This window comes from Uloborus diversus, chromosome 4, assembly GCF_026930045.1.
Source record: "Uloborus diversus isolate 005 chromosome 4, Udiv.v.3.1, whole genome shotgun sequence".
In the NCBI taxonomy this organism is placed as follows: domain Eukaryota; kingdom Metazoa; phylum Arthropoda; class Arachnida; order Araneae; family Uloboridae; genus Uloborus; species Uloborus diversus.
In genome coordinates, this window is record NC_072734.1 from 16,213,021 (window position 1) to 16,236,998 (window position 23,978).

The following is a 23,978-nucleotide window of genomic DNA, read 5'->3' on the forward strand; positions in this document are numbered from 1 at the left end:
AACAAAGGTGAAACTGGAGTTTCTGGATGCTGCAATGAACTGCTTAGTACTGCATAAGTGCTGCTTAAACTGTGTAGTTAAAAAAGCTAGGAGTTATAAATAATCAGATATTAAGGTTTAAACTAGACAATGAAACTAGTAATCCAGAAAATAAAATCAACTGACCAGCAGTTTCAAGGGGGAAATGTATATTAAAAATTATATAAGTCTAATATACTTACTTATCCCCACTTTGGATGGATTTAATACAGCAACTAAGTCTTCAAAAAAATTTTCTTTCAGGATATCACTCAAAACGACTTCCGGTTGAGCCCGAATAAAATCAACATTACTTTTTGCTGTCCAAAAGAAATTTAAAAAAAAAAAGAAGTTATATGTTTATACATATAAACATTCTTAACATGTAGCAAAAGTAAAACTGAAATCAAAAATATATTATAAGTTACATCAACATTTAGTTTTAAAAGCAACAAATTTAGAAAAACTATCATTGTTTTCTTCTTTTCCTGGTTTATGTAATAAATCAATTCAAATTACTGCAATGACTCTTTAAAGGCTAAATGTTCTAATTATTTAACCCGTAATTTTTTTACTGCATAGTTTTAAGTGATAACTTACAAATTCTAAAACAATAAAACCACATTTTCCGCAATTTTAAAGATAACTTTATAAAAGCAAAACATTTAAGTACTGAATTTATGCATTCTTGACTTTAATGAAATACTCCTGTTTGATGTAGAAGGTTAAAAGAACATTTCTACGTAAAAGTAACATGCAGAAGTTTTATAAGACTGACATTATTGCACCCAGGGCCAGATTTAAGGGAGGGCAGGCAGGGCTACTGCCCCGGGGCCTCCACAACAAAGGGGCCCAAACAATAAAATCTTTACAAAATATCCTAACTTTCACTTTTAAAATGAAATGTATGTTTAGATATAAATAAGAAACAGTAATTTTAAGCCTATAAATTATAATAATAATAATATAAAAAAATTAATAGCCAGTAACTTCAGGATGTATTTACTATTAAAGTACTGATCGAAAATATCGGATATATACATATATATCAAAATATTCAGATATATATCAAAGTATCGGATATTTTCGAAAAAAATGACGATATTTTCGAACCCTGATCAGGGGCCTCCACTCCTTCGTTGCCCCAGGGCCTCCACACTTCCAAATCCGGCCCTGATTGCACCCTCAATCCTTTAGTTTTCTAACAATTATTAAGAGCAAAATAATAAACGTCAGTAATACCACAGAACTGATGCAAAGGATTTAATGAATGCCTGTAGAAATATCTAGGTGCATTCTTTCGCTCTTTAAACTTCTTCTTCTGCAGGGCCGATCCTAAGGTGTCGGCCGCCCGCGTGCAAAGACCTAATGTGCCGCCCCTCAAGAGCGATTTGCATATTTTGACTAATATTTAATGCTCATATAAGTCCTTCTTCAAATTTCTAAATCAAGTTCTAATTTAAAAGAGAAAAAAAAACAGAAGGAGGATGAACTTATAAAAGGGGAGAAAAGTTTTATCGTAAGAAGCTCCTTAGGTACAATTTATATCTTTGTGGATACCAAAAAGTGGATACCAAAGAAAGTGGATACCAAAATTTACTAGTCTTAAAAACGCATTTCAATGTCTGTCTTCAGTGACAACAGTGGAAGAATGGAGGAGGGGGGGGGGGAAAGGGGGGTAGGGAATCACCCATGGAAAATTTTCGAAATTGGCGTATGAAAAATAGCTTTAATTAATCTTTGGTTGCGCTTGGTTGCAAGGACAAAAGAGTTGTGTACATTCAAGGTCCATGGAGAAATTTTCAAAATTGAAGTAAAAAATCGCAATTTTAGGAACTTTTTCGAGATTTTAGGAGAAAGAATTGTTGGAGTTTTTTAGTTTGTTTTTGAATGAGAGGGAGTGGGTTTAGGGGACTCTCTAAAGACGCGAATTTAGACTATTTTTGGTAGCAATGCTAGTTAATGGATTATGGGGCTCTTTACCGCAAAAATTTTGAAAAAGAAATTCTAAAAATGCCATTAAGCAATTTTTGATGACATTAGGAAGGGCTGTCCCTAGAAAACACATTTTGGATTTTGGAGCCATCATTTTTCGGCTATGTTTAATTAAGTTAAGGTAGATAGGGCAAATGATAGACTTTACTGGGTCCTTAAGATCGGTGGTTCAACCAGCAAAATTTTCCGAAATTCAAGTCCTAAATACGCAATTTTAAGCCTTCTTTTGTCTTGTGAAGGATGTCATGGTATCCTTTTGGATCTTCATTTTGGAGTCGCACTTAAATTTGCTACCTGGGGCAAGGGCCCTGTCTTCCTACCTGATCTGAAACTGGACAGTTCATTTGTGATTTTAATTAGAAATAATTGCTGCAAAGGGGGAAATTTACTAAATTTTAATTTGTTATTCATCTATGTTTGGCTCTCAAGGGAGTCGCAATTTTCCATTGTCTCTTCACGCATCCACGATTGTCAATCACAGAATTTGTTGTTTGAAATGCCTGCAGAAGAATCTGATCAGTATATATATTTTTTTTTTATAAAATATGTTTTTATTGCTCAGGATCTATAAAAGCTTGGGGGTAATCATTCGTCGCTGCCCTCAGTGCTCCTTTCAGAAGTCACATTTTCATGATTCAGGTGGGTGCCATTTTTTCATTGACCCTTCGCTGTATCCATGCCTGATTACCCATTCTGTCACAAATTTTGAAGCATTGGTGAAAAGAGTAGATATTAATGGACAATAGACTAACACAATGTGCCCTAACATTCTATTTTTCTTAAACTATGCTGTCGGGAAATCGGAACTTATTTTGACGATTGAACTTTTAAAGTTCAGCACATTTTTTTGACTTATTATAAGTTATTTTGTGAGTAATTCTTGGGGAATTTCGCTTGATTAAAAGAACTATATGATGCGGCATGCGGCCGCCCCTTGCTTTGGCCATCCTTGTGCGGTGCACACCTGCTAGGATCGGCCCTGAGCTTCTGAGAGGGAGAGGGAGGATTAAACCTGAATAAAATTAATCCTTACAACAATTAATTTACTACTTTGCAAAAAAAAAAATTATGAAAAGTTAACACTGAAAGTGCTATATTAAGGAAATAGTTTTTACTTTAAATTAACATTTTTTAGCAAAAATATAAAAGACTTTACCTACAAAAATAAGGAAAAACATTTGGTGAAATTCTCTTATTTAACAGCTGATTATCGTGGCATATATCTAAAAGGCAACAAAAAGGTCTTAATATGTATTGCCTGGAGCAAACAGGACTTGATTTAATTGTTTAAATTAATCAAATTAAAAAAAGATGTTAATGAGTTAAATTTCTGCATGGAAAGCAGAATAAAGGGTCATTGTTTTAAGCTATTCAAATATCAGGTTAACCTGGAAATTAGGAAAAATTACTTTTTTAGTAGGGTTGTGGGCACTTGGAATAATTTGCTGGAAGAAGTGATAATGAGCAAGGGGTGGATATCTTTAAGAGAGTCATTGATCTTCATTGAGGACTAATAAATTGATTAGGACCCACCTTGCTAAGTTCAGAGCCTATTGCTGGTAGTCCCATTTATTTGTATTTACCTACATAGGAACTATGTGTGTGAATAGCATACCTCACTACTTTTTTCCTTCAATTTACAATAACTCATTAATCACCAACATATTAATCTTACGTTCATCCAGTATAATAAAAGAAGTATAAACAATCATCAATAACTCAAAATCAAATACGAATACAACGCACAAAATATTTAGGTATGCCCTTACCATTCAAATGAGCGTTCACAATGGCATCCTGATTTGCTTGAAAGCAAGGTTCCACTCCAATACATTCTTTCACATAGGGAGAAAATGTCATACTCAGAGGGCCTAAAATGAAGAATATATTTTAATCTTATACACAGATTTGAAACAGTGTTCAACTGCATTCTAGGCAAGGCAAAAGTAAAAATCTTGTTTAACGACTATAAAGTAATACAGTCGGACCTCCATATATCGAAGTAGCAAATTGCTGGAAAAAAATTCCATATGTAGAAATTTCGATATATAGAAACAATCTTAGTTTATCATAAAAATCTTCTAAAACATTAAAATAAAAGCCAATTTTCGTGCATGGAACCCAATTTCTAATTTAAACGAGCATCGCGTGAAATTAAAGTTAATAGTTGAAAAATTAACAGAAATTAAATTTTTGCACCTTCATACATCTTCATTCTTCGGCAATTCTACTTAATCCGCAATATTAGGGGATTTCGGTTTTGACAATGTAATCGAGAGAAAAGTAAAAAATCAATCTATTTAACTTGAATGATTTTCACTGAAGTTAAAAAGACTAGGAAAGATAATCAACAGACAAAAGGGATAACTTGAAACTGATTTGACAGTGTTACTGGTTACAACTAAGATTTAAAATAAACTTGAGGTAATTTAAGAACTCGAGAACGGAACAATGATCTATCTACACACCCCTCAACCCCAGATTCCTTATGAGTTTCATAACAACTATAAGTGAACATAATTTTCTCCCCTAACCTTCATTTTTCATGAGACAAACAGTCTAATGTAGAAAAAAATCTACAAATGTCTGAAAAAATAATCGATATATAGAGATTTTTTTTGATATATAGAAACAATTTTTCTATGTAATGAACATGGAATTTTGCTGGGATTTCGATGTATAGAAAATTTCGGTATGTGGAAGTTCGATATACGGAGGTTCGACTGTATAACTTTTTTTTTTTTTTTTTTTGCAAGAAAACATTTTTCAAGAAATATTGACAAATGCAGATTGTAAGAAAATAATAGATAGCTACTCATGGTAACTTTGAGCCATTGCAGTTACTTTTGTGCTGCTAGTTGTTATTATACCTGGCTTTAAAAAATCTAGAAGGCATAGTACTGCACTCACATGGCCAGAATGTGAAATAAGTTTCCTACTTTCTATTTTACAAAAACCTAAACTTTACTGACGGCAGCAACTGTCATTAGATTTTTATACATAATTAGTATCATTTCAGAATTAAATAAGCGTAATTTCAATTTGATTAGTAAACTTGCTCACTATCTTTGTAAACAAATACAGTACAACCTCGAAATCTCAAATCTCTCGGGACGGGGAAAAAATTTGAGATATCGAGTTTTTGAGTTGTCAAGGTTTTAAAATAATTACACTAGTAACTCTCACAATTACACACACGTACCCTATATACATTTATATATGTATTATGGGACCACTTTGAATTACAATCAATAAAGTAGTCTTCAATATTTTACTAGATTTGAAATTTTATAATTGTCAAAAATGCACATGATCAGAATTTGGAATGAACAACAGTTTCAACTTGGTTTTTTCATTTAAAAATTTAAAAATTCTAATTTTATCTTCAACCAGTAACCCCACATTCAAAAAGTTCACAGCAGTCATTTTGTAGGAGTTAAAAAAGAAAAATGATGAAAATGAGGAACGAATTTTCCATTTTTGCTTGAAAACTGACGGACGAAAAATCGACCCCCTTTCCTCAAAGTGCACAACAAACGCACAAAGATTCTAAACACTGGGGCAAACACAGCACTTCCCTCATACCAACCCTCCCCTATTATCTTGCCCCAATTCTATATTTAAAAAATTTCAAAGAAAGGGGATGAAAAACATTAAGCAATTGTCCCTGGAACTGGTTTTACTACAAAAGTTGCCAAAGAAAAACAACAATTGAAAATTGCTTCAGTGCAAAAATTTCGACGTATCAAGGGTTTCGAAAAATAAATTTCGAGATAACTATGGAAAATACATAGGAGTTTTATACAAAAAAGCAGAGGATTTTTTTTTTTTCGAGAAATCAAGGATTTTGAGATAAGGAGGTTCGAGATATCAAGGTTAGACTGTAATGATGCAAAAACTCATTGAAGATGTATTATTGAATTTAACTCAAATTGCAAAGCTAACATTTAAGATAAACACACCAGTAGTGGCCAGTGCTTGATAGTGCTTTAGTAGTGGCCACTTCAAGGTTTATATTTGAAAAAATAGGATTCTAGATCCCCCAATGGATTCAAAATTCAATCCATTGGGAGACCTGGAATCCTATTTTTTTCAAATATAAACCTTGAAGTGGCCAACACTGGTGTGTTTACCTTACAATTTGTTAAGATGTTAGTTTTAGATTCTACAATTTATCAGTTTCAAATACCAATATACTCAAGCTGTTCAATTCACCTACATAATATTCCTCGTTATCTACTATTCAAATTAATTGTGATAACATTTTACTAAAAATGACTAAACAATAAATGCATTAACACAAGATTGAGTTCAAAGAAAACATTTTTAAAAAAAAAACTTCTTTTGAAAAATTTAGAAGAATTAAAATAATGAAACAAGGTGATAAGTTACCGATTCCGCTGTAGATATCCAGAAATGTTGTTGACTTTTTCACTTTGCACAACTTCAATAAGGCTTTGTACATGGATTCGGCAGCTTTAGTATTGGACAGTAAAAAGGAATCAGGAGAAATCTGCATATCTAACCCATTCAACTCTTCCATGATATAAGTATCACCAAACAGCAATTCAAAAGGAGCTTGCTCATGGGTACAGTTGGAATGAGGACTATGGAAAAGTTAATCATGAAATAAAATGATCTGTGAAAAATGAGACATTTAAGAAAACAACTCTTTTTTACAACTCCTAGTCACATTTTCAAAAACTTTAACTTTACCCGAATATTTTAAAAACTATTTAAGTGTGTATTTTTTCCCCAAACAACAGTACTGAAAAAAAGCTACACTTTATCATTTTTACAATTGTGAATTTAAATTTTATGAAAATTAATGCACATAAAAACAAAAGGCAATTCCAATTACCTTTATGTGTATATTTTTCTGCTTTTTCCAAAGTAGAAAATCGTCATGCACTAACCTACCCCTATTCTACTCTTAACATAATGTCATTACCTGCAGTGCCGTAGTTAGAAAAAAAAGATTTGGGGGAATGCAGTTTTTTATAGGGTAGATGTCGTGGTTAAAAAACTCAGTTTAGATTACTTATGCCACCCTTAACTGAAAAAGTAGACAACCCTTTTCTTTTAAAGGTGAATTAAAACCAATTTACAATGAATTTGCATTCTTTTTAAATTTAAAAAACAAACATTTTCAGAGATAGTAATTCCCAGCTTCTTCACTAATTACCAGGGTCCAACAAGTCCCAGGCACTAGGTTGTTCGGGAGACTAAAAAAAAACCTTAGTTGGTAGTTCTTTCAGAAATACAGGGTTTGAAATAGAGGGCTGGATTGTGTGAAACGGGCACAAAATCGGTAAATCCCGCGCAATCCAAAGGTTCGTGCGGGATTTTTCATTTTGGAAAGATGGATAAATTTTTAATAAAGCGTCCGTCCATTCAAAACAATTCAAGTTCATCGACGAATTCCGATCCGCCAACATCAATGCATTCTAATCTGCCGCATCAACTGATTCCGATCTGTCAACATCAATTGATTCCGATCTGCTGGTCAAAATGCGATCCGAAAGCTGCTGGAAACGACGGTCCATTTTCAATAGGTATATGCAATTTTTCACTTTAACTTTTTGATCGTCAGAAAAATAGTCTTTGTGCAGTAGAAATATTATTCTTATCAATGGGGATCGAACCAGATTTGGATAATTAGATCCAGAACATGGTCTATTTAAAAAAATAATCAAGTTTATGTGTATTTTACTTAGTTGTAAAATATTTTATTGAAAATGAAAAAATTAAAATAAAATTGCAAAATTACTGAATAATTACTTGAAAATGTGTGTGTGGTGGGGTTGATATTACACTAAAAAAATTATAATTTAAAAATGAATAAATAGAAAAATGAATTATTAAAAAATTCTAAGCAAATTTTCAGTACTTTTAAAAATTCTCCCCCAAATTCAAAAAATCCCCCCCCTCTGGAATCTGAAGTAAAGGGGGACATTCCCCCCCTAGAAATTGAACCCTATTTCAAACCCTGGAAATAGAATCTTTCAGAAGCTATATTACACTGATCTTCCCTAAAAACACTGAGAAATTATTTATCTGTGTGTATATAATTTTTTCCTGGCTCTTAAGATTTTACAACTTTTGTTAGTCTCTGGTCGTTAATAATAAAATTTTAAGAAACTTGTGCTGGGATTCATTAGTTTTTCTTTAGATAAAAAAAGTCTGATTTTTTACATTTAAATTAGAATTTTTCGGTTTTTAAACACACTTCAAGAATTTCAGATATTTGGTTACATTCATAAAACACATGATATTTTAAGCAATGTAAAAATTATTATATTTAAAGTTATTTCTAAGGCAGTAACTATTTTTTAACAATAGGTTTGTACATGCATGATTAAAAATCACATTTACTATTAAAAGTAGGATATTTCATACATGTTAAGGTTTAGAAGTATGTTACAGTTTGTGGTGTGTAACAAGATATGGCTTTGTTTTAAATACTCTGTTTCAAAATTAAAGTTCAGCTTTTTTTTCCCCGTTATTGTGTTTGTTTTCAGCAATCTATTATTGAAAATATAATTTTTTCACAGCCATATTAGTGCATAAAAGCTGAAATTTTTATTTCTCTTTACTTCATTTCAGAAGAATAACAGCAATATTGCCTGATTCTGAAAAACTAATTAGTTCTAACGTGTTGAAATCACACACATGGGGTTTGAACACACACATATATGGGCAGAGTACAACTTCATTAATTGAAGCTGAAATAGTAAATGCAACATAAAGGATTTCAAGCAAAGATTTTTTGAAAAAACTACTCGATTCAAATCATGGATTAATGCAATGAACCCCGAGTTGCACAATTTCACACTCCATAATGGAGAAACAGAAATTCCTGTCGTAAATTTCACATTGTAGAAATATGTTTTGATGAATACATACATATTACTAATGCCAACACAAATCTTTAGAACGAAAAGAAAAATAAAAATGTCCTACCACTCTTGAAAGTATAGAGATTTTAATTTATAAGCTTTGGTTATTGACTTGAAATGTTCTTGTAGTTTTTCCTTTTGCTCTTGGATTTCTTCCTACAAAAATTAAAAATAAAAAAAAAGAAAGAAAAAATACATTAAAATTATCATGATGGTTCATAATTATATCACAGAAATATAAAGCAAATGTCAAAATTTTTGGCACTTACAGTAAATACATTTGAATATCCTAACTTTCATAATTCTTGAATGTTGTGATTTTCATGACTGCCTGCTTAGTGAACTGCTAATGACATTAAGTTAGCATAATTAAATGCGGGAACTTTTTTGAGCAAACATTAATGTTAATTGTTTTCGCTTGACCTTAGTTGATGTTCCTTTCATTTTATTTTTCCATGTTTATAACACAAAATCTTCTGATCCACGGGCCTCTGCTAGCATACCTCTCTTCCTTGGAGGTGACATCCATGTTCCCCGAAATTGACTTTGTTTATATCCGACCCTCTCAACTTTACAATCCTTTCCAGACAAAAACAGTATCCAACCACCGGCATTGGTTTGAATTTTGATTTCTTGAAATTATGTTTTTTGCAGTTATGAATATGATAGGAGCCATCTGTAGAAACAAGAAACCTAACGAGTAGAGTCTTATCGGAATTCGCGATTGCAAAATACATAATTTGAATTCATGGCATAACCATTTTTTCTTTTTTCTTTTGTTTTTTGACACCATGTTAAGTAAGTATCTTTATCCGATGTTGTACCGAGTGTTTCTAGAGCTCATGCGCTAGAAAATCAAGTCATTTTTCTTTCCATATGCTTCATCAAAAGTTTAATGACACCTTAAAAGTTCTTCAAGGATTATTTTCTTCTCTAATTCAAAAGTTGATAGCTAACCAAATTTGAGCCTCCCAATGCATCTATGCATGTTGATATTGCCAATTATTAAAAAATTGAACTAAAAATGAAATAAAAGTTGCCATGTAATGTGCGCCAGCCTGCATGGAAATGGAAATGTAGATTTCTAGGCAAAAAAAAAGGAGCTACAGTCTGGCCACCATTCATATGGAAAAACAAACATCCGGTTTACAGGTGGAAATAAACGCATCTACTAGTTTTCAGAAGTGCCAGTTTTCAGTTACAGGTGTGAAACCTTCTAAATTAAGCAGAGTAACACTGAAATAAACTAAACATGCACATCAAAATTTTTCGTCTCCCCCCCCCCCTAACTAGATAGAACCGTCTTAATTGGCCGCTTGCCAATTTTATGCAAATGTGAAGATACAGTTTCTATACAAGTGATAGTCAGGAGCACTCTGATGGGAGTTCACAGGAGGTCACTGGGATATGTCAAACAATTTCTTGATTCAGCAAACTTGAGGACACAATTACAATTCTGCAATTTTTTAAATACCCGAAAGTCCCTTTCCCTAGATGTACTTATGTGTGCATGCCCATATTTTATCATTCGGCAAAATTAAAATTTCTGCTCTCCCTAAAATTTAAGTTCAGAGCCCTCCTGGTAAGTTTCACTCTGTAAAAAGTTTAATAAAAAATTTTAACACAAAAATGTTTAGGGAGTAAATAAAAATAGAATTTGTGGTGTTTTGGAAATTCTGTTACAGCCTACAAAGCAGTTGCTGCCCTGTTGGGTTGCTATTACCCATGATTGTCTATTTAAACATCCATAACAAAAAAGAGTTTCTTTAAAGCCCTATTAATAAATTATGAAACATTGATGAAAAAACAGAATTGAGTCATTGCCCAACACTCAATGCAGGATCAGTAACGGAGATATTGCGCAGAGAAAGCCAAAATCAATTTACAGGCTTTGTCATTTTAAACATGCTTGGAGACTTGTTTCCTTTCTAAATTGGTAAAAACAGATAATTGTTTAACCTGCTTGCTCCTTCTATTTTAGTCTTACATTTTAATGGAGCAATTATTCCATTTTAATAACTTAGTAATATTTTTCGTGCAATATTTTACATTTTAATAGAGCTTAAATATTTAAACTGGTAAGCAGGTTCTTATAATAGAACGTTCCATGATATTTAACGGCTTATTTTTTATTTGGTGTATTATTTTAATTTTTACTTGTTTAGTTTAGATTAATTGACTGGCTTTTCTTAGTTTTAAAGGAACGTTTAATCTAGTTTAAAGGCCCATCAAAAAAACAAAATAATGTATAGTATTGCCAAATAAGTAGTAACTTCCACGAAACATAGAAGCAAAAACTAAAATGAAAACGGTCACAAATATCAAAAATGAGCCAACTACTTCATTTTATGAAAAAGTACCAATTCTATTTTTACTATTTTCTATTCCTGTGCTGTTGTTATGTTTATATCTGTATTTGTAATCTGCCACTGGAAATTTAACAATAAAATTAAAATTTCTCCCCCTATTCCATCTTATTTGTTATAAATTTTAAAATTAATGGTTTGTGTTCACACTTTTCCAAATTTCAAGGTTTTCAAGCACTTTAAAATGAAATTTATTTTTTCAAGTACTTTTTTTTAAGGAACAAATCATGAAATTTTCGGGAGTAAGGGGCCATCGACAAAGCGGGTGCCCTAAGCTATAGATTCTTTAGTTTATAGGTAAAATCCTTTTTTTTTTAAATCTTTGTTTTAGTTTCTAATTTGTAAAAATATAGGTCGATTATTTTAAGTATTGCAGCTGTATACATAGCTCATACAGCCGATATTATCACTTATATACTTGCCCTAATGGTTTTCAGTTCAAAGTAGTCGTTTTCAACACATTTTCAGCAACCCAGTGACAGCTTTACTGCTTGTAATTCCAGTGTACAGTCCCCCCCCCCCCCCACTTCAATTAGAAAAGGACAGTCACTATTCTCTTTATTTTCACTTCTGAACTATTCAAAAAAGAAAAAAAATCACAATTTTTTCTTTTAAGATTTTGGAAGGTGGGTTGTCAATATGTATTAAATCTAGGGTTTCCAATCCCATGCCGAATTCAGTCACATGGGATTTCGGGATTGTAAGGAGCCATTTGGTGTTTTTCTCGAATCCCGTACATCAATTGTTTTGCACTGCAAAGTCAATCCCAATTATCAATTATTGTTTAGTACGCAAAAGTGTGCCCTAAAAATTTCCAATGCTCTTAAGAAACGTTGTATGGAATGGGAAAGAATTTTCGCTCAAAAAATGATGTGTTTGATGAAAGCACTTGCTGTTGCTCCACAGCCATCGGTTTTACTGAAATTAAATTATTGTGGACATTTAGCAAAAGATATCCATTTACTGAAATAGATTTTTGATTTATTATGCTGGGTTTTTGCTCAAGAACTGCAAACGGACAAAATCAATGCCTATTGGATAGGTGTTTTGCTGTATCCAATTTAACTTGCATTGAGAATACCCTTCTCTTTCATAATTGTTGGTCATTGTATCAGTGCTTTTGATTCATTGCTTCAAGTGGTGAATTCTGGTTGGTTACATTGAGTCGCAATCTCTAAAAAATTTTGGATAACTTCGCTTATTTTACCTCTCACTTTCAAGAGAAATTTAAAAACTTGAGCAGTTTAACTTACTACACTGTCATGCGAGTCATCTCATCCAGTGTTTCACCCAAGTTTCTGTCACCTCTTTTAGAGTGGAGCCGAATGTATAAAAAATGTCAGGCTTTTCATTACTTTTATTTCTTTGGAGAAAAATATTGTGCACTTTATTTAAGGCTTTTAGTGCATTCCTTAAACTTACAGAAGTGCTACAACATTGTATTATGTCTACTCCTGCGAGTTTTGTAATCTGTAATACACTTTTTATATTTTTTAAAAGCGTAATTTTTGGAATTTTAAATCTTCGTGATGGTTTTTGAAAATGTTTGTAACTTTTAGGCTTTTTTTCAGTTGCTGAAATTATGAAAACTGAGACCTCGAATAAAAATACCAATTCAAATCTCAAAAAAAAAAGAAAAAACTTCGATTTTTATTGTGTTTTTAAATTGTAAACCCACCGTTCATCATACAAGACACAAAGATGTCTGAGGAAGGTGATTCAAATTTCAGATGATGCTTCTTAAAATATTCGTTTTATGAGTGACAAAAGTTGGAAAACGTTTGCATGGGAAAAAAAATTGCAGGATTGGAAATCCTGTGAACATTTGCTCTCAATGCCGCCGGTTCAATCCTGTGGGAAATCATGCGGGATCCCAGGGGATTCGGGATCAGGTTTGGAAACCCTTGGGAAGACAGGACAGTTCCCCCTCCCAGTCTTCCCAAGACTGGGGGGACGAGGGGGTATCCCCCCCCCCCCCACAAATCCGCACATGGGTAGAACCTCACTTATTGGCTATTATATCTCCCATTTATCCAGATCTTTGGTTTATTTGGATCAAATTTCTAGAGTTTTAAAATGTTTTAAATTCATGCAAATAATAACCTTAAGTTAAGGTAGTCAAACTATAAGCCTGCTAAACATTCCCATTTTATTTTGTTTAAATGTATATTGGGCACTAAATTACAGCCATTTAACTATCATGGAGTACTTGACGTATCAATCTGACAAATGTTGCAGCTGAACTGTAAATGACCAAGTGTTTGACCAAATAATATGAAGATTGTGTGAAAACATCCAATGTAATTTTTCTACAAAACAGTGTCTTTTACTGCAATAAAAGGAATGTGATAGCTAAACTACAAGTGTGTTAAACATTTGCTTTTATTTTGATTAAATGTACAACTCCGGCATTGGTTTCACAGTAAATTATAGCAATCTAATTATCATGGCGTACTTGCAGCGTGAGTTTGACATCACTGTAGCTGAACTGTAAATGATCAAGAGTTTGATTGAACAATATAAATGACAAAGCAATTGCGCGAAGCAATTCTATATAATTTTGTTTTAAAGCATTGTTTTTCACAGTAATAAAAGGCATGTCTGCTTTTTACTTTCTTCTATGTCTAATATATAGAAGAAAGTATTGGATTCGTGCAAATTTTCGAATTTCAGATTTTGACGGATTTGAACGTTTTGAGGTGTGCTGAGTCCAGTTCGACTATTTTTACTTTCTTCTATATCTAATACATAGAAGAAAGTATTGGATTCGTGCAAATTTTCGAATTTCGAATTTTGACGGATTCGAACGTTTTGAGCTGTGCTGAGTCCATTTCGTCTATTTTTGGAAAATGTCTGTCTGTCTGTGTGTGTGTATGTATGTGTGTGTGTGAGTCAAGTCTGTGTGTGACCAGTTTTTTGTGGCCGCTCTACAGCAAAAACTACCGCATGAAATCGAACGAAATTTGGTACACATATGTGCCCCTATGTGAACTTGTGCCCATTGGTTTTTGGCGCGAATTCCTCCAAGGGGGGTGGAGCAATGGGACGTTTTTTGAGTTACGCGTGCTTGCTATTCCTCAGGAAGTAACTGGCGGAATCAGACAAAATTTGGTCCATATGTTGCCATTAACAGGAACAGGTGCTGATTCAATTTTGGTGTCAATAACTCAAACGGGGGTTGAGCTATAGAACGTTTTTTGTCGTCAATTGTGACTGCTGTATCTCAAGAAATAATGAACGGAATGAAAGAAAAATTTATCGGCAAGTAGTCCTTAGTGGGTATAAGAGCTGATTTTATTTTGGTGTCAACAGCTAAAAAGGGGGTAGCGCAATCGCCCGTTCTTTTTTTCCATTGTGAGTGCCCTATCTCAAGAAGTAATGCTATGTTCCAGGGTTTCCGCTACGGTCCCATTTTTCGCAAAATGCGAAAAACCTATTTAAATTGCGAAAATAAAACAAGGCGTTTTCACTTTTTTGCTCAAATAAAAAAGTACAGAAATAAAGAATTAAAAAAAGCAAAACTATGCATGAAGCATGATCCGAGAAATTATTAAACAAGAACAGCGATACTCAACTTAATCATATTACAATTCTTTGTTCAGAAAATGTTTCAATTACTACGTATTAAGTTCAACAGCCAGTATTGAGTCTTTATTTGCAATCTGACCTCCTAATAAATGAATTTTTGGGCTTCATTAAATGTCGATGTTTTAGCATTTTGCTAAACTTTTTTTTTCTAACTTTAGCTCTTTTGCTAAAGAAGTTTTAAACTCAGCTTAAACCCTGCTACGTTCTGGTTGAAATTTGGAATATATGTGAATCCATATGTAAACAGGCTTTGGTTCAATTTTGACGCCAATCGCTCCAAGAGGTGTTGATTTTTTTTTTTTTTTTTGAATAAAAATAGCTTTATTAATGCAACAATAAGAAAGATAAATCGTAATAGATTGTCGTCTGCGTATTTCTCCTGATTTTAATTGTATGGAAATGATCGGAAATATTATATCAATGATAGAAAATTTTTAACTGTTGCCATCTTATGTTTGTTACAAATAAAATATTTGTAATTAATTCAAGCAAGGCTTTTAAAATAACTTTCAAATTTCGCTCTTTGCTTTGCTTTTGCAATAATTCAGACATTGGGATGGTAGTCAAGTTTTTGCATGTGTAATTTTGTTTTTGTTGGGAATATTGCTTCCTCGTCAAGCATGGGGAGGGATCAGAAAAAAAAAAAGAAATATATAGAAGAAAGTTTCGTGATGGCCACAACATACTAGTTGGAAAATGTCTGTCTGTGTGTGTGTGTGTGTGTGTGTGTGTGTGTTGCGTCTGTGTGTGACCAGTTTTTGTGTGGCCGCTCTACAGCAAAAACTACCGCATGAAATCGAACGAAATTTGGTACACATATGTGCCGCTATGTGAACTTGTGCCCATTGGCTTTTGGCGTGAATTCCTCCAAGGGGGGTGGAGCAATGGGACGTTTTTTGAGTTACGTGTGCTTGCTATTCCTCAGGAAGTAACTGGCGGAATCAAACAAAATTTGGTCCATATGTTGCCATTAACAGGAACAGGTGCTGATTCACCTTTGGTGTCAATAACTCAAATGGGGGTTGAGCTATAGAATGTTTTTTGTCGTCAATTGTGACTGCTGTATCTCAAGAAATAATGAACGGAATGAAGAAAAATTTATTGGCAAGTAGCCCTTAGTGGGTATAAGAGCTGATTTTATTTTGGTGTCAACAGCTAAAAAGGGGGTAGTGCAATCGCCCGTTCTTTTTTTTCCATTGTGAGTGCCCTATCTCAAGAAGTAATGCTACGTTCTGGTTGAAATTTGGAATATATGTGAATCCATGTGCAAACAGGCTTTGGCTCAATTTTGATGCCAATCACTCCAAGAGGTGTTGATTTTTTTTTTTTTTTTTGCAAATAAAAATAGCTTTATTAATGCAACAATAAGAAAGATAAATTGTAATAGATTGTCGTCTCCGTATTTCTCGTGATTTTAATTGTATGGAAATGATCGGAAATATTATATCAATGATAGAAAATTTTTAACTGTTGCCATCTTATGTTTGTTAACAAATAAAATATTTGTAATTAATTCAAGCGAGGCTTTTAAAATAACTTTCAATTTTCGCTCTTTGCTTTGCTTTTGCAATAATTCAGACATTGGGATGGTCCTGAAGTTTTTGCATGTGTAATTTTGTTTTTGTTGGGAATATTGCTTCCTCATCAAGCATGGGGAGGGATCAGAAAAAAAAAGAAAAATATAGAAGAAAGTTTTGTGATGGCCACAACATACTAAGATAAATAAATACCTTTGTGCTGAACAGTAAAGTAAGACAAAACAACGTTAGAAGAAGCACAAATTTGTAAATTACAGCAGACACGTGTTTCGGCGTTACAGGGAACGCCTTTTTCAATGCAAAAAATAATGAGCTTATGGATGAAAAGACATCCGACAAAAGCCAGCGACAAAAGCTTTTGTCGGATGTCTTTTCATCCATAAGTTCATTATTTTTTGCATTGAAAAAGGCGTTCCCTGTAACGCCGAAACACGTGTCTGCTGTAATTTACAAATTTGTGCTTCTTCTAACGTTGTTTTGTCTTACTTTACCGCAACATACTAGTTTAAGAATGTGTTTTGCTTATTTTAAATATTAACCTTATTACCCTTTATCCGGATCGTTTTTGGTGCCAGTTAGTGTGGGTAAATGAGGTTGAACTGAAGCTATTATTTTACATGGAGGAATAGTTTGAAACAAGCAGATAAACTGCAAGGCAATCATCTTACTTTTTGAACATGTTGAGGGTGCACTATCACAATACCCATTAAATCACCTTGCTCATTAGAACGAACAACAATACTCTTCCAAAAGCCGTATCCTGATTGCGATGAAAAAGCTGGAAAAGGTGATTTTTGAATAAAATTTTGAACATCCTGAAATTTGAAAAGAAATCATTGAAATCATTAAGAATCATTTATTGACCTACATACATAGAACATTAACTAATGCAGAATTGTGCTGTTTGTTGAAAAACTAGAGGCATCAAACATCAATACAGTCAAACCCCGCTATAGCGAACCGAGGATATAATGATCCCCGGGTTGTAGCAAACCTTTTAAATGGCCCCAACTGAAGCCCAATGTCGTTAACGTATTTTCAAACGCCTGTAACAATCATTAAACACTGGAGAATTGCCAACAGAGATCCAAAAATTTATAAAATTTTCAGCTTTTCATAGCACTTGTCCTAGCTACGTTGGCCTAGTTCCTTACCAATTTTTTAATAAGCAATCCCTTTTTCGCAGGAAAGCCATGGCCCAAACCATTCCTCACCTATTGTTCCGCGGATAATACTGTCAATTTCACACTGACCATGGCTAAATTAGGCAAACCAAAATTTTTCTATAGGTGATTAAGTTACATTTATTTTGAAATTGGAAAGCAGCAAAAGCCCAATCTCAATGTGCAAGAAATTTTTCATTTCTAAATTTACTATAGCCACTATGTGGCAGAATTGTAATTACAAGGATAGCTGTCAGTGTTTTGAGCAAATTGTTCATGACAGAAACTAGAGAAACAAGTTGTAGATTTGTTTACAATAGTTGACAGAAAGTTGAACGAAATGTCAATAAAATGCAGTAGCTTGCAACGAAAAATAGCATATGTCTCCCCATACTATGAATTTAATTTTAATATTTAGCTTACCGTATTTTCCTGCGTATAATCCGCGGATTTTCTGCTAAAAAAGGCAAAGTTTATGAGGTGCGGATTACACGCAGCCACGGATTATCTGTGATTTTTTCTCCCCTTAACACCAACGCATTGAACCTCAATATTTTTACAGTAGAATTCACCGATCGAGATCGTATGCCGACTGTGAATGTTGTTTATATTACGAAGCATGCTTGTTCTTACTCGCTGCCTGCCTGCATGTTGGTTATTTTACGTTGCTTGAATGTTCCTCTTGGCGATTCAGGTCATGTAAAATAAACAAGATTACAGTGAAATAGGTAGCCATTTGCACAAGATTAGACCTTTTGCTCCTTTGTCTTGACTCTTTGTTTTTCAAGTAATTAGCGTACTGTAATCAGGATTTCAAGAAATCATTATATTTTAGATTATATTTCAGATTAATTTTGATTATGCCTTCAAAGTAATTACTTTTTCACGTTTTTAGTTTAGTTGCTCAAATGGTATGCTAAATTCAAACTTTATCTTTTTACATCTTATTATCTGCGGATTATACACCACCGCGGATTACATGAAGCTTTTTTTTCTTCAGGCAGATTTTAGGACCTGTGGATTTTAGGCCGCCCGCGGATAATACACAGAAAAATATGGTAATTTTATCCTAATCACTAATAGAGATATCATGTAGTAAAGGCATTCATTTTTGGAGCATCTTAGCAAGTGTGGACTTTTTTCGAAAAATCGGATATAGCCAACCCTTCGTTATAATGCTTTGCTAAGCAGGGTTTGACTGTATTCATGAAGGGCGCCCATATGCAAAATGTTAAGGGGGGGGGGGAGGCTCAAAAGTTTTCCCCATGGTTTAGCAGAATATTTTCTCCATGGAAACGGATTTCAGTATAGATTAGAGATATTAAAATTTGACATTTTTGATAATTTATTCATTAATGACTGGAAAAGAAATTTTTATACATTTTTGAAAAAGCACTAAAAGAAAGGAAGTTCTCATTTCTAAGGGGGGGGCTCAAGCCCCCCTTGCCCCCCTATATGGCCACTCTTGGTATTCATAAAATTGTATGTCCTACAAAACAGCACCTCATAAGCTGTAAAATTTAGGAATATGAGTAGGGATGTAAAATTTACCTGAAATTGCAAAGCAGTCATAAAAATTGGGCTTCTTATTAGTTATGTTACCTCAGAAAACAAACTGTTAAACATTTTAAAATATATGGGGGAAAAAAAGTTCCACTCTTGACAGAAATATAAGTTTTACAATTAAAAAATGAGGCTTTCTGTTTCAAACTGAGAGTTTCCCATGTTCACAACATCAAAAACTAGCCAGACTTTTCACATCAGAATCTGTTCATACAAAAAGGTTGACAAAAGTTTTGAAACTTAGCTTCCAGAACCTCCAAAAAAACATTACTTCAATGAATTCAGATTCTGACTTAGAATGAAGAAATCACAAACATTTAAAAGAAAAATTTAGTCTAAAGTTATAGAAATTAAAATTTACAGCAATGTTTTGTTGTTGACTAGTGGTACCCGCACGGCTTTGCCCATTATAGAAAAATTAAAAGGTCTTTTGGTTCGCCTGTATATTTACAAATAATGTGTGGTGAATTTTCTCGCCAATTGGCTTGTACCCATATTACGGTTCCAAGTTACGATAATTTTCTAATTTACTCGTTCATCTTATGATAATTTTGTTCTTAAAATTGTAATAAAAAAGGAACCACATCGAATTTTTAAAAAATCGCTTCGAGATGCACACCCCCATGCTACAAACTAACTTTATGCCAAATTTCATGAAAATCGGCCGAACGGTCTAGGCGCTATGAGCGTCACAGAGATCCTGACAGACAGAGAGAGATTCGGACAGAGAGACTTTCAGCTTTATTATTAGTAAAGATTTACTATGTTTTTAATACAAAATTTATTGGCTTAGAAGTAAAGATAATTATGAGTATTTTTGCATATATATTTTTAGTAAGTTGTGCAAAAGCATTTCGACCGAAAGTTTCTTTCTTTAGGAAGTTAGTTACATATACTTCCATGGTTAGGTAAAAAGCAGTATATACAAAATGCAGAAATGTGTTTTTGAGACAGTTGAAGAAATGAGTTTTGGATTCCATACTAGGACCATTCCATGTGACGGAACGGGACATTTCGAGTAGTTTTGTCACGAGATTTTGTTTCATAAATACAAATAAAACAAGCTAGAAATTTTATTTTTGATAGCAACAGTAAAGATTTGTCATAAGAACTAGGTAGAACATCAAAAGTTAGTCAGTTTGAAGAAAATAATTGAACGGCATGCAATACAAGTCCCGTTCTATCACGGGCATTTTCTTGCGTAATTCAAAGCATCAATATTTCAAAACGATAAGTTAAATGTTCTACGAAATTCGTATGACAAATCCCTACTATTGCTATCAAAAATAAAATTTTTAGCTTGTTTTATTTGTATTTATAAAACAAAATATAGTGAAAAATGTCCCGCACTAACCACATTTTTTTCATGCTTGTACAATAAAACTTAAGTACAATAGCTGACAAAAATGCAAAAAAAAAAAAAAAATGCAGATACAGCCCTTGCATTCCCACGGCAGTATAGTACGTACATAAAACCATTACGAATTGAATACATAGATCAAATTTAATTTTTGAAGCAGGAAAAAATATTAAATTTTTAACTTAAACACTTCCGCTAATTGATATAATTTTGTGCATAATTTCATTTTAGTGTGAGATGCAGCAAATAATACTCTGATGCACAGGGAAATTTAATTACCTTTCATCATGCGATAACAAAGTTAGCATTCTCAAGCATGACACTAAACCTTAAAAAATAGTTCAAGGAAAAGCATTGAGACGTAAAACGCATTAGGGCAATTCCATGGTAACAGACACATCATTTGTTGCACAAAACACCCTACAAAGACTCTAACATTTAATTCTTGTTTCATTGCATGAGCTTTATGAAGAACGTAGAATCTACTTCTATAAGTTGCAGTTAAAGTTTTAAACTTTCTGGAAATAATATTTAAATGAAATTTTTTTTCTTGGTAATGGACAATAGCGTACTTAAGGTGGGGGACAGGGGGCATGTGCTTCTCCCAAAGGGATAAAATTAATTTTTTCCATACCATTAAATATTTAATTATTTCCGAACAGCAAAAATCAAATTCTTCAAACTATTATATGAAAAAACACACAGCATATTTGAATAAAATCGCTTTTGTTTACGGTAGGAGTAACATTGGAGTCAAAGGTTACTCTGAAAGAATATAAATAACTGGCTCAATTTACTGGCTTATGATTCAAAGGTACATAAAGTCACAATTTGTCCAATACTTCTTTCATACAACAACAATAAGAAAGCCTAAAAAACATTTTAAAAGAACTTCGTGAAAACTTAGTTATGTAATATTGCATGAGGAGGCGCTTTTTATTTTTACTTTCTGGTCCTCCTTCCAAAGAGTAATTCTGTATCCACCCCTGGTAATGGTAACGGACATATCTTCTGAGATCCGTCCGTTGCTATGATTTTAAAGTCCATACAACTGAATGGGTACAAGTTTTTGATGGAACTTGAGGCACTTAAATGACATCAACTGTCCCGAGCTTGGTTTGAGTTTTTCAAGAATAAATCTTTATTTATAATAAAGCTGAAAGTCTGTCTAGATCTCTGTCTGTCTGGATCTCTGTGACCAGCATAGCATGGACGGATCCAGAAATTGTTCAAGGAGGGGGCGTTTGATTTTTTACTGTACCTCTTATTAAGTATCTGATTTGCATATACTTTAGGAGGATAATGAGCGGGAGCTGCCTTATGATTTTTATCTGATACAACAAAAATATAGAGGTTTATCCGAGCAGGTCCCCGAACCTATTCCTTTCCTTTTTCGTTGGAAGGGGCAAAATTGCGTTTTAGAACTTCAATTTCATAGTAATTAAACAGAATGTTTCGAAACCCTTTCCCTCTAACATGATCAAAAGTCATCTAAAATTGCACTTTTTTGGAACTTTAGTTTCGAAAAATTACCGGAGAAAAATCACTGAACCCATTCCTTTCCCTAATAACATCACCTGAGATGTCTACAACTGCGTCTTTAAAACTTAAATTTTTGAAAATGCCAGAGGAAAGGCATCCTAAAACACCACCAAAGATCGTCTGAATTTGCCCTTTTGAAACTTCCATTCAGAAAAGTTTCTGGGAGGGAGATTCAAAAACCATTCCTTTCCTTAATGTCATCAAAGCTGGCTTACACTTGCGTTTTAGAACTAAGAAATTGCCGGTGCAGCGACCCTCAAGGGAGGGGCAATCGCCACCATCACCCCTCCCTTGTATCCGTCCTTGCCGCACAGTGCCTAGACTGTTTGGCCGATTTTCATAAAATTTGGCACAAAGTTAGTTTGTAGCATGGGGGTGGGCACCTCAAAGCAATTTTCCCAAAATTCGATTTTGTTCCTTTTCTATTCCAATTTTAAGGAAATTTTACCGAACAAATTATCACAACGTGGAAGAGTAAATTACAAAAATTATCATTACTTGGAACTGTAACATTGGCAAGGAAATGAACATAGCAAATTGGCGAGAAATTCTTCATCCATTATTTGTAAATATACATGCGAACCAAATGACCTTTTAGTTTTCAACTACGGGCAAAGCCGTGCGTGTACTACTAGTTTACAATAAAGTGCCTATTCTTGTAACTATGACCTTGTCATTTTAATGTGGTTAATTTAATTACTCAGAATTATCATTAAAACTGTATTGTATAGTTTTACTAACTGATATTGATAAAACAGATTTTTCCACCCTTTAAAATTAAACTATCAAGGTATTTAAATTAAAATTGTGCTTACTACACTGTTTTTCCAAGCATATACAGTAACTCTGAAAATAATTATTTACGATGAAGAGTGATTTTCATGCAACAAAAAGAGTTGCACTTTCCTAAAATTCACTAGTATAGATTACCAGGCATGTTAAGAAAAGCAATAAAAATGCTAAATAGATGAGAGAACTTAAAATTAAAAAATAATACATGAATCTGCACATTTTTAACGAAAAAAAAAGATAAAAAGTTACTTACTTTGACAAAGCTTTTATGAATTCCTTTGGTAATAAGCAAATTTTCTGGGCCTTCACACATAACGTTCTCATTGCCTATAAATGAAACATTCCTAAAATAATTTAAAATATTTACCAGTATTATAAACTACAAAGAATAAATGTCTATATTTTCAATGATACAAATGATAACTTGATATTAATAACTTTATACATAAAAGCATTAACAAAAAATATTTTTCTTCATTATTTTAAGCAATCAGCCTTTAGCATAAGCCTTTTTTACTGCATTTACATCACCTTCTAAGAAAAAATTTAACTCATAACTGCAATTTTATCAACATATATTTTGAAGCGACTTCATCTTTATTACTAATAATAAAGCTGAAAGTCTCTCTGTCTTGAGAATGTCTGTAGGATGTCAAGATCTCTGTGACGCCCATAGCGCCTAAACCGTTCGGCCGATTTTCATGAATATTAGCACAAAGTTAGTTTGTAGCATGGGGGTGTGCACCTTAAAGCAATTTTTCGAAAATTCGATGTGGTTTTTTTTTCTGTTCCAATTTTAAGAACAAAAATATCATAAGATGGACGAGTAAATTACGAAATTATCATAATGTGGAACCGTAACATGGGCACAAGCCAATTGGCGAGATACGAAATTATCATAACGTGGAACCGTAACATGGGTACAAGCCAATTGGCGAGAAAATTCACCATACATTATTTGTAAATATACAGGCGAACCAAAAGACCTTTTAATTTTTCTATTACGGGCAAAACCGTGCGGGTACCACTAGTAAAAATAATTGAGAAGCCGGAAGGTTAGTTCCTAAGAAATTTTCCAATGACAGCAATAAAATTGTATATTTCTCATATGTGCAAATTTAAAACTTGCAATCTACACCTAGAAAGGTGATTTT

The 23,978-nt window shown here is 33.2% G+C and overlaps 1 protein-coding gene across 2 annotated transcripts in view; it reads right to left on the reverse strand.

The window, feature by feature from the left end:
* The window catches only part of LOC129220451 (tRNA (uracil-5-)-methyltransferase homolog B-like), a 48,859-nt gene that overhangs the window by 5,015 nt on the left and 19,866 nt on the right, over positions 1–23,978 (reverse strand). The window contains exons 6-11 of one of the 2 annotated variants that reach the window (XM_054854870.1): positions 23,078–23,151; positions 17,073–17,219; positions 8,977–9,068; positions 6,406–6,620; positions 3,783–3,884; positions 222–338 (exon numbers count right to left, since the gene is read on the reverse strand). In XM_054854870.1, the coding sequence (XP_054710845.1) occupies positions 222–338; positions 3,783–3,884; positions 6,406–6,620; positions 8,977–9,068; positions 17,073–17,219; positions 23,078–23,151 (747 nt within the window). The remainder of the gene's footprint in view (positions 1–221; positions 339–3,782; positions 3,885–6,405; positions 6,621–8,976; positions 9,069–17,072; positions 17,220–23,077; positions 23,152–23,978) is intronic. The other variant, XM_054854872.1, reaches the window with a different exon arrangement.